Here is a 15,017-nt window from a genome sequence, read left to right on the forward strand (position 1 = left end):
ATATATGTAGAATAACGTTATCATGATCATCATGGGATTTGCAACATGAATATATCTTTTTTCGTTCATTTAATTCCACGCTTAGATGTGGTACGATAAATAATGAAATGAAATATTCACACTGCCTTGTCTCCGGCCGAAATAAGCAGACCATCTGCACGAAGAAGTCCATAACTTTACATGCACCTAATTAAGATTCTAATTGCAACCACTTGTTTTGCCCTTTGTTGGCATTAATAATTTTTTTTATATATAATGGATTAAGGAAAACCTATGATAGTGATGAGGGAACGATTGGAATATTGATCACGGCCTTGAGTTTAGATTAAATTAGTATAAGCTGCAACTAATCTCCCATATTTGTTTGAATTTTTGTGCTTATCTGTGAATGTGGATTTGAATATTTATCAGCTTATCTTACCAATTTAGTGAATCATATGATTAGTTCTCCCTTAGTTTCATAACATTATGAATTATAAAATGCTAATGTATTATAAAGTTATTTATTAGCTGTTCCCTCATCAAAATATGGTATGCAGTTAGGCCCAATCCATCACTCACCTTATGGAGTGGACTTGTGTTGGGTTGGACCAAACAGAACTCAATAGACGATTCAGGGAGCTGGGCATAGCCTACTTGGAACATTCTTTCAAGTTTGAACATTTTCCAGAATGGGTCAAGCCCATTAATTTGCTATAAAGCCCATTATGAAAATGCTTAAATCCAACGGCAAGATATCGCCATGCTATTAGATCAGATTCCAGCCCATATATTGAATGGAAAACGAAAATTATTGACTCCTAGTTGGACCATAGGCTTGTAGATATGGCCATCTTTGGACTGGATCTTTTTTTTTTTTCCTATACTGAGACAAGAAAACCTGAGGTGCTGATCGATAATGCAGGAACGGGACTTCAGGCCAAATATAGCAGAATGACACACTGACCCATGATGATTTGGCCCAACCTTTATAAATCTACACCATAAAAAATAAAAAATAAAAAATAAAAAGCCTAATATATGATTATGGGCTTAAAATTAACAGATAGCACTGTACATGAAGTCTAATACTAATGGGTAGGAATCATCTATCAGGCTCATATTTGTGTAGCTACACCATAGGGTATATGAGTTGCATAATCATGGCCAGAAGTACAGCCAGGCTTGTGTTTCAATTAAAGTCAATGATGTTTAATAATAATCTTAGCCACTTCAACAAATATTAAATATGATCAAATTTAATATCCATTAGATCGGATCAAGTTCAAATATGGGAACAAGAAGAAGTTAACAACTGTTGGTTGTCATAAAAAGGCTGTTTATTTTTTAATATAAGGAGATAAGAAGATGGCCATCTTGATTTTCTTTTCCTAATTTTTTTCTTGATTAGCTCAAAATGGAGAAAATAATATAAGAAATTTTAGATTCGTGATTTTGTCTCTTTAAAGGGGGGAAAAAGAAAAGGATAGAAACCCATCATCATAGTCTTAATTCCAAAATTAAGAGCCTAGCTTTGTTATTCCATTCAGTTCTATCTAAATTCGTAATATCCTTAATTTAAGTTTATTCTAATGTTCCTTCTCATGTTTTTTCTAGAGATCATGTACGTGCTAACTTCATTTGCCGGATCGAACTCTCCACCTCTTTTTCGACGAAGGGATGATCGAAGATCTCTCACACATTCCTTCATTTGTGACAAAATATCCCTAGTAGTACCACATACATCTAACAGTCTCATAGATCCATCCAAGAGCCCATCTACCTATATTTTAGTTTCGCTCTTGAGAGAGCGATTTTTGGGTGAGTGGCAACTGAAGTAAATCATCAATACTTCCATAAAAGATTTGGAGGTCACTCAAATTGTGGCATATCGATGATGATGAGGTGGATTCCGAAGATCTTAATTGGCACAACTGTACCTCAACTCTAAGAGTGTGGGGATGAGATGTAGAGGGCAAACTGATAGAACGAAGATGGTGAGTGATTGGGGGTGGTTGCAGGAGAGGCTGCCATCTTCACCTTCGCAGAAGGTCTTAATACCACAATGTACAATTCAATCTTGAAGAAAGGTCTCCTTTGTGGAGCTAATATATACAAGGTTATAAGAGGGGACAAGAGGAATCTCTTCGATCGGTCAGGTTTCGTACTTGGTATAACAATATAATATGCATGTATACACATGCATGGCTACACCAACAGCTCGACCAATGCCGCATACATTGTAACCTACATTGGCATCTAAGATTTAAATGTACATTGGATCGTCTCCCCACTTCATTGCTGATGTATGTATAATATGTGTAGTTTAGATTATGCAGATCTCAATGAAGGTAAATAGGGGAACCATTGGAATCATGAGAGTCTTTATTACATGCGATTAATTAATAATCATAAGCATGCGAATAATTATTTATATTTTATAATAGGGCTAACCACTTCAGGGTAAAATATTTACACATTTATCTAGAAATAATCATATCCAAGAGTAAATCCTACCCCACGGTCTAATTACCAATTCACAGTTTTGAAGATGGAAGAATAGACTTCTGGTTGACCCAGCTGGTAACTCAATTAGTATCCACTACTCACTAGCATGTGTAGAGACCCCATTTTTACCTAGGCCAAGCCTGAGAGCATTAAAAACCTTCCAAGAAAGGGCTTAACCCAAGTATATTTCACAAGGGTTCAAAAACTCAAGTTTCAATCAACCATAAGCCTTGAAGGCCATTTTTTTCTCTTTTTTTTTCAGATTCTGGATTTAAGTCTAGCTGTACCTAACCCTAAGCCAAGTTTTTTTTTTTTTTTTGCCTGGTTAAGGGTGACCCATGGTCAGGAGTAAATTTTGCTTGATCCAAGGGTGACCCACGGCTTGGCTTAGTTTTATTCAGGCCTTGGTTCACCCAAGGTCAATTCTGTTACAAAGCCATGGGCAAGCAGTAATTGAAGCAAATGATCTACACTTTCATACAAGTTATCAAGGACACCCTAGTTGTGGCATATTGATATTGGAGACAATAAAGAGGTGCTTTCTGGAGTACTTAGTATGTACAACTAATTCTCAACTTTAATAACAAGAGGATGGGATCTGGAGGGCAAACTGATGGAACTACCACGAAAAGAAATTTTGGGTATGGAGGCAGCCATCTCCACCATGGTACAAGGAGGCCAAACAATAAAATTGAAGAGTACCAAGTCAATTTTGCAGATAGATTTCTAAGTTAACTCATATTTGGCACCAAATGTATGGAGGGATAAAGGAGACATGAGAAATCTCACCATCCTAACTACATTGATCTGTCATCTATTGTCTGCATAATAATATACATACAGAGATGTTGATGTCCAGCTTCCATGTTCTAATGCAATAATTAGTGAATTATAATAAGCTTTGCACGAATTGAATGCCACCATGTTCCCCAAACAGATAGAACACCAGCACAATTTTCATTGCTTAATCTGGTCTCTAGCCTAGAATCAATCATGTGTTTCTTTCTCTTAATTAAATTTCTAAGGTCTTAATCATAGAGAGGGGAAGCGACAATTGGAATCTCAACAGCCACATATTATGAGGAAATTACATATTGATCTCTATCCTACATGAGCTAATTAGGTTTTATAAAAAAAAACGGCTCACTATGCACGAGTGGCTTATGTTCCTCACTTCCCAACAAACTACACCCAACATTAATCATAATACCAACAACTCATCTGAATTAGAGTTAATCAGGTTTAAATAATCCTACCACATGGGGACTTGGGGATGTATCTAATTTAAGTTTAATAACATAATAATATTTCTAGAGATTCGTTATCATTTCAGATTTGCCAACCACCATTTCATTGTACAGTAAAGTTGGATACAAATTATATGTGTGATGGGCCTCAGTTGTCTTGGTGACATGGTGCCACACCAGTCGTGCTTAACATATTTATATCCACTACAGATGTATATGTCACTACCCCATTGCATTTAGATCGAAGTTTACATACAATGGGAGACATCGAAGAAACATCTCCTAACATAGCGGTAGATCCAGATCGAAACCACACGAGTAGCCAACGAGGTTGAAAGGGGAGAGATTCCTCTTGTCTCCACTTGTTTCTCTCTCTCTCTCTCTCTCTCTCTCTCTCTATATATATATATATATGTTGGGTGCCAAAGGAGAGAATGCTCAAGACTCAATTGTACACATTTTAGTGTTAAAGGCCTTTTGTTCTTAAAGGAAAGAAATGGCTTCCTCCCCATTCAACCCCAAAACTTCTTGTCATGCTCGCTCTATCAGCTTGCCCTCTAGATGTCATTCTCTCACTCTTAGTGTTGAAGAGCAGTTGTACAGATTAAGGTCTTCTGAAGCCACTTCTTCTTTGTCCTCAATATGCCACAACTTGAGTGGTCTTAAAGAGTTGTACAATTGTGTCGATGATTTACTTCAGTTGCCACTCACCCAACAATCACTCACCCATGAAAGATCTAATGAATGTGTAAGCGAGGTGTTGGATGGGTCTCTCAGGCTATTGGACGTATGTGGCACTACTAGAGATGTTTTGCTTAAGGTGAAGGAATGCGTGCAAGATCTTCAATCGTCTCTCCGTAGAAAAAGAAGAGGAGACCTTGGTCTTTCAAATGATGTAGGCATCTACATGATTTGTATAAAGAAGGTGAATAAGGTCATCCAGAAAAGCCTTGGAGATATAAAGAGGATGGAGAACAAGCATACATTTTCATCCCTATTAGAGAAGGACCACAATGTGGTTGCCGTCATTGGCGTGGTAAGAGAAGTGGAAGCAATCACACTCTCCATGTTGGAATCACTCTTGTCCTTCATATCTCAGCCAAGGGCACGATCAAAGCCAATTGGTTGGTCTCTTGTTTCCAAACTGATGCCCACGAGAAGTGTAGCATGTCAGGGTGAAGAGGCAGATATCTGCGAAATGGAGAAAGTAGATGTTACATTGTCCACTCTCACAGCCCACAAGTCATGCAAAGCTGTAGCAGTCCAAACTGTGCAGAAGCAGTTGGAGGCATTGGAGCTTAGCATCCAATGTCTTGAGGAAGGATTAGAGTTTGTTTTTAGGAGTTTAATCAAAACCAGAGTTTCCCTCCTCAATATCTTAAGCCACTAATTGGTATATATAATAAAAAAAGAATCAGCTTCTTCTGGCTGACATAGGCATCCACATTTTTCTCTCAGGGGAAATGCTTATGGATTTTCTTGTAATTTAATGTCCTTTAGGAATACATGTTTATAAAAGTGCTTTACATTCTAAATCAATTTCCTTTTAAGTTATGATCAACATTTTTTTCCCATTTAATCACATTAGCACAACAAATGGTGATATATATTTACCCTTCATTTCCATTATAACTTGTAGTATAACATTGTCAAGGCATCATGGAGTTGGCAACATGAATCTTTTTCCATCATCCAATTCCACCCTTAGAGTTGTGGTATGATAAACAATGAAATGTAATATTCGTGCTGCTTTGTCACCCAAATAGACAGGCTATCTGCATGAAGTTCATAACTTAACATGCACCTAATTAAGATTCTAATTGCAACCACTTGTTTTGCACTTAGTTGTCATTAATAGAAATTTGTATACATATGGAAGGAAAGCCTATGCAGATGTGTTGTGTAGATCTAAATGATACAGCCTTGAGTTCAAATTAAATTACATACACTCAGTAACTTATCTCCATATTTATTTATTTTTTGAATTTTTCTGCATATTTGTGAATGTGAATTTGGATATTTATTAGCTCATCTTACCAATTTCCCTCAAACCTTAAAAAATTGTTAATCAATTCAGCGAATTATATGGTTAGTTTTCCCTTAGTTCATCACATTATGAACTATAAAATGCTTATGTATTAGAGAGTTATTTTTTAGCTGTTCCTACATCTAAATATGGTGTGTCAGTTAGGTCCACTCCATACCTTATGGAGTGGGCTTGTACTGGGTTGGACCAAACAGAACTCCACGGATGGGCATAGCCCATTTAGATCACATTCCAGCCCATATATTGAATGGAAAAAAGAAAATAATTGACTTGTATTTGAACATAGGCTTGAAGATATAGCCACCTTTGGGCTGGATTTTTTTTCTATATGATTAGGCAAGAAAACCTGAGGTGCTGATCGATAATGCAGAAACAGAAATTCAGGCCAAAGGACATGCTAACCCATGATTATTCTAGTAGTGAACAATGCTCACTAGAAGCATGCAATGCACTTGAATTGGAAATGATCTTTAATAGAATAGTGTTGTATGTATGTGTTTGCACAAATAGAGAGGCAGCTATCTTCACCTTAGCATAAGGCTTTAACACTACAATTCTCTCTCATCCTCCTTACTCCATTGTTTTGTCATATGGTGTCCTTAGTTTTTTTTTCTTTCTGATGTCTGCTATTGTCTCCATATGAATATACATAGAGAGAAGTTCATGTCTAACTTCCATGTTCTAATACAATAATTAGTGACTTATAATGGAAAATGCTGAATTGACTTCTTTGGACACTGCGTTCAACACTGTGCTTACGTGGCAGTGGGCAGAGAACCATAGATTTATCACATCAGCTCAGTGTTCAACGAACTCAGTTAGAATGACTCAATTATAATAATCTTTGCATGAGTTGAATGCCACCTGTTCCCCAAACAGATAGACCTCCGGCACGATTTTCATTGATTAATGTATGTTCTTGAAACATTGTTGGCTGAGAACCGGCTAGATCTCATGATCAGGAATATGCCACACCACATCCTTCTTACTCCAGGGTAATAGTGTGACCCTATAAGAATGATTACTTTAACATTTGATTAAGAATTATGTTACGCTAAAGAAATTATGGTTGCCATTATGTGGACTTTGCACAAGTGGATATGTTTGATTTTTCCCTATAACACAAAACACCCTACAAACAATGCATGCTTCCAACTCTTAAGTCAATTATATCTATACGAATTCTGTGGCACTGCAAGAAGCTATGATACCCAGGAAAACAGAGACAACCAGGGCACCTCATGGACACGACATTTACACTAAAAAAAGAGAAAAAATTGTCGGACATGGGCATGAAATTCATTTTAAAGTATCCGAGCAACATAGTTCGGAAGTCAATCAAGACATTAAAAACTTCTGCCAAATGCATAAATCTCATTATCAAATTTTATGAACTTAGATTAAACACCAATGAAATTCACCACAACCCATCTTGAAGACCTTGTAGGCGTATATAATGCCAATCATTTCAGAACTTCTTGCTTATCTCAGCTTGAATTGTGGGTACGAAGAGCATGTAGTGCAATATTGACCTTCTCTGCTCACTGATACACCTCTTCCACCTCTCATGAAACATTCTTCGTGTGCATTAATTTGGAAATTAACGATCAATCACTTGGCTTGGATTGTGATTTTGGCTCTTATATGAATAACTAAAGGGTTCCACGAATGGAGAAAGTGAATGCTTTTCACATCTCTTAGGACACTGAAAATGGCCCCAGTGTCTTAGTTTTTGTCTGAGAGACAGGAATGCTTGTTCTCTATTCTATTTCATTTTATGAGACATTAGTAGCTCACTTCATTCACCTGCTTTATAGAGAACCCGGATATGCACCAACTCATCTGCACAATTCAATTTTCTCTCATTTTGTACGGAGTGCCTATTGAACTAATGCAGCGAGCGGAATGGTTGACCCAAACATACAAATAGAAACTGAAATCCTATCGATAGACAACATCAATTACAAGATAAAGTAGATCCGTAAATCATTTACATGATAAAAAGGAATATAAAAAGATAAAAGGATAGAGTTGGGGAATGATTCCAACCCAAAGATGTTAGAAATCCTCTCATCCTAACATGGTTAAGGATTACATCGCCCATCGGAAATACAATCAACTTGACTCAGTTCTTTTCACAAGTGAAGAACTTTCAAATATTCTAATACCAAATGTGGTGGAATAAATGCCATAGCTCAACCAAAACTCAAATTCTTTATCTCAATCTATATATGTCAAAATGAACTCAAAAGGTTCTATTTATAGGATTTTCTCCTAAACCCCAACTATTTTTATAGTTACTAATTCTCAACCAACCCCCCATTAGTCTCATAAATATTGTTCTATTCTCATTGGTCGCAGCTTTCTAGAGAAATGAAAAGACTCAAGACTTCACTCATATAATTCTAAAATTAAATAAAGAAATAAACGATGGAATAAAAGCCTAAAAATCATCCCAAGCTTTTTATAGGCTAAAATTGTCCCTATATCAGTCTCCTCTGGTATGATTCCATATGGCATGCTACCTTGTCCACTCAACAGTCCCTCCACCATAAACATCATAATTCAACTCAACATTGTGGTTCTATATATTTAATCTTCATATGGGTCTCACCCATCTAATTTGCAAATTTATCTTCTTTGTTGCCGACAATCTGCATGCTCACAGTGTATTATATATCTTCCTGTAATGCAACTTTGAGGTTGTGCATTTAAGTCCAGAAATAAATGAAAAACAGATAAGTATTGTTTTGATGAAAAGCTATTGATATTCATTAAAATTACAAGATCTAGGTGTACTCAACATGCTTTTACAAAAATGCATAGTTGGATTTCCTTTCAAAAACTCTGGAAACCAATGGAAGTATTTGAGAGAGAAAGAACACTTTCCACCAATTGACGAAGATGTATACTAATTATTAAGGATGTTAAGAAGAGACACTCGTGTTTTGATTAATAATCTAAACACCCTCTCTAAATCCTCCTCAAGACCATGGATGCTTGCCTCAAGTGCCTCCATCCATTTCTGCGTGTTTTGCACACGCGAAATTTCGATGTCATGGCATGACTTATGTCCCCTAAGGGCATACAATGCAGCATCTACCTTCTCCACTTCATTGTTTTGCTCCTCACATCCAATCCTCCTGTTATGTATCAATTTGGAAATCAAAGACCAACCTCTAGTCTTCCCTAATGTCCTTGGACCCGATAAGAAGGACACGAGAGACTCAAAGACTGAGAGAGTGACAGCTTCCACTTGTCTTAGCATACTCACCACGGCCACGAGGTCATTGTCTTTGTCCAAAAGAGAAGAGGAGACATGTTGGGTCTCCATTCTCTTCAAATCTCCGAGACACTTGTGGATCTTCTTTTTAACATTCTTTCTAGATAACATGTACATATTGATTTCATTTACCAAATTGAATTCCCTACTTCTACGTCTACGAAAAGCCGATTGAGTATCTTGCACATGTCCCTTCATCTGCAACAAAACATCCCTGGTGGTGCCACTCACATCCAAGAGTTGAAGAGACCCATCCAAGACCAAGTCCACCCATTTCTGGTGTCGATGGTGAAATAGGACTTGTGTGGTTTGTGGCAATTGAAGCAAATCCTCAACACTTTCGTACAAGCCTATGAGACCATCGAACCATCTTGCAACACCTTTGCATTGCGAGGAGTGTGCGTTGAGGTCACCCAACCCCACACTTTGTTCAAATGCTCTTCAACCCTTGTCGTAAGGGGATGTGATGAAGCGGGAAAGCTTGTGGAGCGAGCATGGTAATGATGTGTAGGCATCATTTTGTTCTTGGCACAAGAAATTAAGATAGCTACAAATTCTGAATGTGTCAACCTTAATGAGAGAGGACAATAGGAAGGCAATGACTTAAATCTTCTCAAATGGGCAGCTCTTTATATCAAGATATCCACAACAATAATTGAGAAGCAAAGGGAGACACAAAGAATCACTGTAAAAATCTTTCTTGAATATAAAAAAATGAAAATGGATTGAGCAATGTTATCTGATTGAAGGGAATTGGAGGGATTCCCATTGAATTTAGTCCATAACAAGAGACAGATTTTGTAGTTAGTGAAATCTTTTAAATTGGTTGAATTCTAATATATGCACCACTGGCATGTCCTCATGTCCGTCCAACATTCAATCAAATATCACCTTTTCCATGAACTATATAGTACTACTTATTGTTGGTAAATTGTTAATTAATTCTATAATTTAAGGGGGCTTATGTCTCAAGACCAAGGCCACTAGATAGTCCTCGAGATGCGCACATAAGTAAGTCCCAAAGAATCCAACGGACAAATTAATAATATAAACTGGTAAACAAAGGCCACCATAGCAATAGCATTAGCTGTCTTGAATTTGATTGAGGGAACCAAGGGGCATTTTAAAAGTATTTTTTTTAAGTCGTGGGCATGAAATGAAACTCGTGGCCTTTGAGTCACCACTGACGTCATCGTAAATTTCTTTCATTAGATGGATATCTTTCTAATCCGTCCTCGCTGTACTGAATACGGATGATCCAAGGAGGTGTACCATATTTATCCAAGTATATTTAAGTATTTGTGGGATCTCCAAAATCTTCTTTATTATTGGCACCTTACGTTAGAGTAGTCCATCTAACCTGGAAACCTTAGGCCCTTGATATTGAGTCAAGGATTCGGGCTTCATGTAGGACTAAACAGGCTATATTCAGCAATTGGGCCGGAATGTACATTTTTTTTTCTCTTACATATAGGGGCAGCAATTCTTAACATAATCAGTGAATATGACTCGAAAACAAACACAAAATTAATGGATTTTGGGGTGTCTAGGTTGTAATTGTTAGAAAAATTATTGTAGATAATAATTAATTTGATTTAAACAATATTAAATATGCAATTAATTAACTAAGAAAAGGGATCGATCTTTCTAATTTGAAGAAGGAATACAAAATCTTCAAAGACTAGAGCTGATAAAATAATATCTGGAGAATAGAGATACATAAATCAAGTATAATTAGTAAGGTTGATGCAAGGCACGTGCTACAAATGTTGTCTTAGATGAAATATGGCCCTTCTATATAGGTGCTCTAGTCTACTATGACTTCCCTCTCAAGATTCAACGAGATAATCTCTTTAAACACCATAGTGTCCAAGACTTAATGTTGGACCTATGGTCCATTGGTGATCCATTAGGATTATAAATGTCCCACATCTTTTTTATAAAAGGACTCTCTTGGATTTTCTTGTTAAGGAAGGTAAGTCAATAACGATAAGAGAAAGAGTTAAAGAGTGAAATGGAAAACCACTATTTAGAAAGGATAAGGATCCTTTGACTTTGAGGGGTTGGATACTTAGAAATCTTCGTAGAAAACAATGGGTTATTAAGAATCTAAATTCTTTCACTAAAGACTATATTGATCAAGGAAAAGAAAGTGAGTCTAAAATTAAAGATTATTTATCAAAGGGGATCTTTATATTTCTTCTATTCGAATTAATGGTTTTGACGACCAATTTAAATAATGGCTTATGGTTTATATGTTTGTTAACTAATGAAAATCAATCATAATTAAATCTTGGATTCATTCATGCATAGATTAACGATTTATTTCGCTTAAAGTCTATGATAATCATTGTATGATCATGTAAGTTTATGAATAAATAATTGAAATAATGCTTATACTTCAAACCCTCAAAATGTACTCATGATGAAGAGAACAATTAGAATGAAACTAGAAGCCGAGAAAGATAAGGAAGAGATATTTTGTAGAAGAGTTGTGATGAATGCACTATGCAGTTGGGTACGTGGCTAACGTGGCAAGGGCACAAAAGAACCACACATTTTTTTTCTTCGATATTATTAGAGAATAAGATGCACTGTATTAAAATGCATGAGATACATTGTATCATTGTTAGTGTATTTTACACAAATGAAAGGTTGTGATGAAGGATATTCTAGAATATATATTGATATTTAGAATATATCAATTAGGATATTCTAGAATATTTATATTAGGTAGTTTTCATATATCTTGGTTGATGTAATGCCTATAAATACCCTATTGGGATTTTTGTAATATTCATCTAAGAATCAATAAAATTCATATTTTCTATATGGTATCAAAGCTCAAGCTCCATTGAGCACATCAATCTTGGTGCGCTGTTCTTCGACGATGGCGGAACCTTAATCATTTTATTTACCTTAATAGTATTTTTTTTTTCAATAAAAATACCATCTTTCTTTATGTTTTGAACCTAGATATCTTATTTTCTTCTTTGCTATTATTTTAGTTTTTTTTTTTTTGTTTTTCCAATAAAAATCACAATTTCTTTTATATCTCTACAAATCTCCCAATTTCACACATTCATGCTATACGATCTCGATTTTTTTTTTCCATCTAAAATCTCTCCAAAAGAGTTATTTCATTTAAATAGCACAATCCTACTTTTTTATGCTTCTGGGAGAGATTATGACAGATCTGGTCTAATAAGCCACCGACTCCGACAGACTCAAAAAGAGCAGGATGCGACAGTGATGGACTTCATAGACAGACGGTGACCACCAGCAAGTACGATTGGCACTTCGACGATCAATGAACATATCCATTATTGAAATCAAGCAATTATTCAACAAAACCAATTGCATATTCCTTTTTCAAAGGACCATGCAATTGCGGGAGGATGTTAGAGAATAAGATGAACTGTATTAAAATGCATGAGATACATTGTATCATTGTTAGTGTATCTCACACAAATGGAAGGTTTTGATGAAGGATATTCTAAAATAGATATTGATATTTAGAATATATCAATTAGGATATTCTAGAATAGTTATATTAGGTAGTTTTCATATATCTTGGTTGATGTAATGCCTATAAATACCCTATTAGGGCTTTTTTATTGATAATTCTTGGATAAATATTACAAAAGTCCCAATAGGGTATTTATAGGCATTACATCAATCAAGATATATGAAAACTACCTAATATAAATATTCTAGAATATCCTAATTGATATATTCTAAATATCAATATATATTCTAGAATATCCTTCATCGCAACCTTTCATTTGTGTAAAATACACTAACAATGATACAATGTATCTCATGCATTTTAATACAGTGCATCTTATTCTCTAATATCCTCCCGCAATTGCATGGTCCTTTGAAAAAAGGAATATGCAATTGATTTTGTTGAATAATTGCTTGATCTCAATAATGGATATGTTTATTGATCGTCGAAGTGCTAATCGTGCTTGCTGGAGGTCACCTGTCTGTTTATGAAGTCCATCACTGTCGCATCCCGCTCTTTTTGAGTCCGTCGGAGCCGATGGCTTATTAGACCAAATCTGTCATGATATCTCCCAGAAGCATAAAAAGTAGGATTGTGCTATTTAAATGAAAAAACTCTTATTGGAGAGATTTTATATAGAAAAAAAAAAAAAAGATCATATAACATGAATGTGTGAAATTGGGAGATTTGTAGATATATAGAAGGAGTTGTGATTTTTATTGGAAAAACAAAAAACCTAGAATAATAGAAAAGAAGAGAATAAAAGATATCTAGATCCGAAATATAGAGAAAGACGGTATTTTTATTGAAAAAAATTACTAATAACATAACAAAATGATTAAGGTTCGGCGATGGCGCCACCGCCATCGCCATCGCCGAAGAACGGCGCACCAAGATCGATGTGCTCAGTGGAGCTTGAGCTCTGATACCATGTAGAAATATGAATTTTATTGAGATTCTTGGATGAATATTACAAAAGTCCCAATAAGATATTTATAGGCATTACATCAACCAAGATATATGAAAACTACCTAATATAAATATTCTAGAATATCCTAATTGATATATTCTAAATATCAATATATATTCTAGAATATCCTTCATCACAACCTTTCATTTGTGTAAAATACACTAACAATGATACAATGTATCTCATGCATTTTAATACAGTGCATCTTATTCTCTAATAGATATACACAAGAAAAAGATGTGTGGTTTTATGCCCTTGCCACATCACTCAAGTATCAAAATCAGGTGCATTCATCATTATTCTTTGTAAAATTCTATGTTTTATGCATTGTAGTTGTGCGCACAACCACTGACAATAAGTAGAGAGATTTCTCTCAACGTGACCTGAGAAGTTTCCTAAAGAATTTGTCAAACGGGGTCTCCTTGGTAGACACATTTCCCCCACATTAGATAATTCGTTCTATTAGGTACGAGCTCACACAATTTAAAACCAAACAATTTTTTTAAATTAAAAAAAAAAAAAAAAAAGGAGAGAATTACCCGCAACCCACAAGGCTCAAAGAGTACTTGGATCCTTAGCCCCGCAGTCCACACCCAACCTGACTCAACTCGATGCGGTGTTCACACACATGTGACCTTTTTTTTTTTTAACTTCTCAAAGTCTTTCAATAATTTAACTCGATGCGGTGCGTTCGCACACGTGTGACCTTTTTTTTTTACCTTCTCTTACTCTTTCAATATTTTAAGTGGGACTAAAAGAGCTTTAAAACAACTCATTTACGAACTAATAATAAAACTTTAAAAGAGAGTAACATTGGTCGCTAACAACAATGTCATGAAAAATAGAAGATATGAAATCCACTATAACAAATAAAAAAGGAGATTTGTCATTTTTTATTCAACAACAATTGAAATTAATACAAAATAAATGAAGAAAGTCGTGATGAATGCATGCGGTATTGGTACACGGCCGACATGGCAAAGGCACATAATTATATATTATTTTCATCGGGATACACAAGAAAAAGATGTGAGGTTCTGTGCCCTTTCCACATCAGTCGCATATCAAAACTGCGTGCAATCATTATTATTCAAATGAAAAAATTATGAATAAGCAATGATGTCTTTTGGATTTGACCTTTGTTTAGTGTAATTCCACTAGGGTGTATTAGTTGTCTACTGAATTATTACAACTAAAATTATCCCATGAATTCATTAAAAAGTAGGACCACTAACCATCTAACATTTTAATTCATTTTTAATAAATTTTAAAATGTTAGTATTTTTTTTATAATTAATAAGAAATTTGACCCTAACCCCAAGGGGTTGGTTCAATGGAAATTGAGGATTAATAAGCAGTTAATGTCCGTAGGTCGTGAGTATGATAACTAATATGAGCATTAATTTCTTACTATAGAGATCATCCTCACTAAAAATGAACTTATTTTGAAAACTTTTGACCCATACAAGACAAAC

The 15,017-nt window shown here is 35.3% G+C and overlaps 2 protein-coding genes across 2 annotated transcripts; one reads left to right on the forward strand and one right to left on the reverse strand.

Moving 5' to 3' along the window:
- Nucleotides 1-4,230: 4,230 nt before the first annotated feature.
- Nucleotides 4,231-5,124, forward strand: LOC147407643 (uncharacterized). The gene has a single exon (XM_086432624.1). It carries the CDS (start codon nt 4,231-4,233, stop codon nt 5,122-5,124), a length of 894 nt encoding a protein of 297 aa, XP_086288750.1.
- A 3,568-nt stretch (nt 5,125-8,692) lies between these two features.
- On the reverse strand, nt 8,693-9,262 carry LOC147407644 (uncharacterized). Its single transcript, XM_086432625.1, has one exon. It carries the CDS (start codon nt 9,260-9,262, stop codon nt 8,693-8,695), a length of 570 nt encoding a protein of 189 aa, XP_086288751.1.
- Nucleotides 9,263-15,017: the final 5,755 nt, after the last annotated feature.

The sequence above is a fragment of the Akebia trifoliata genome, chromosome 3, assembly GCF_017979445.1.
Source record: "Akebia trifoliata isolate Shusen 1 chromosome 3, ASM1797944v1, whole genome shotgun sequence".
NCBI classification, from domain to species: Eukaryota; Viridiplantae; Streptophyta; class Magnoliopsida; order Ranunculales; family Lardizabalaceae; genus Akebia; species Akebia trifoliata.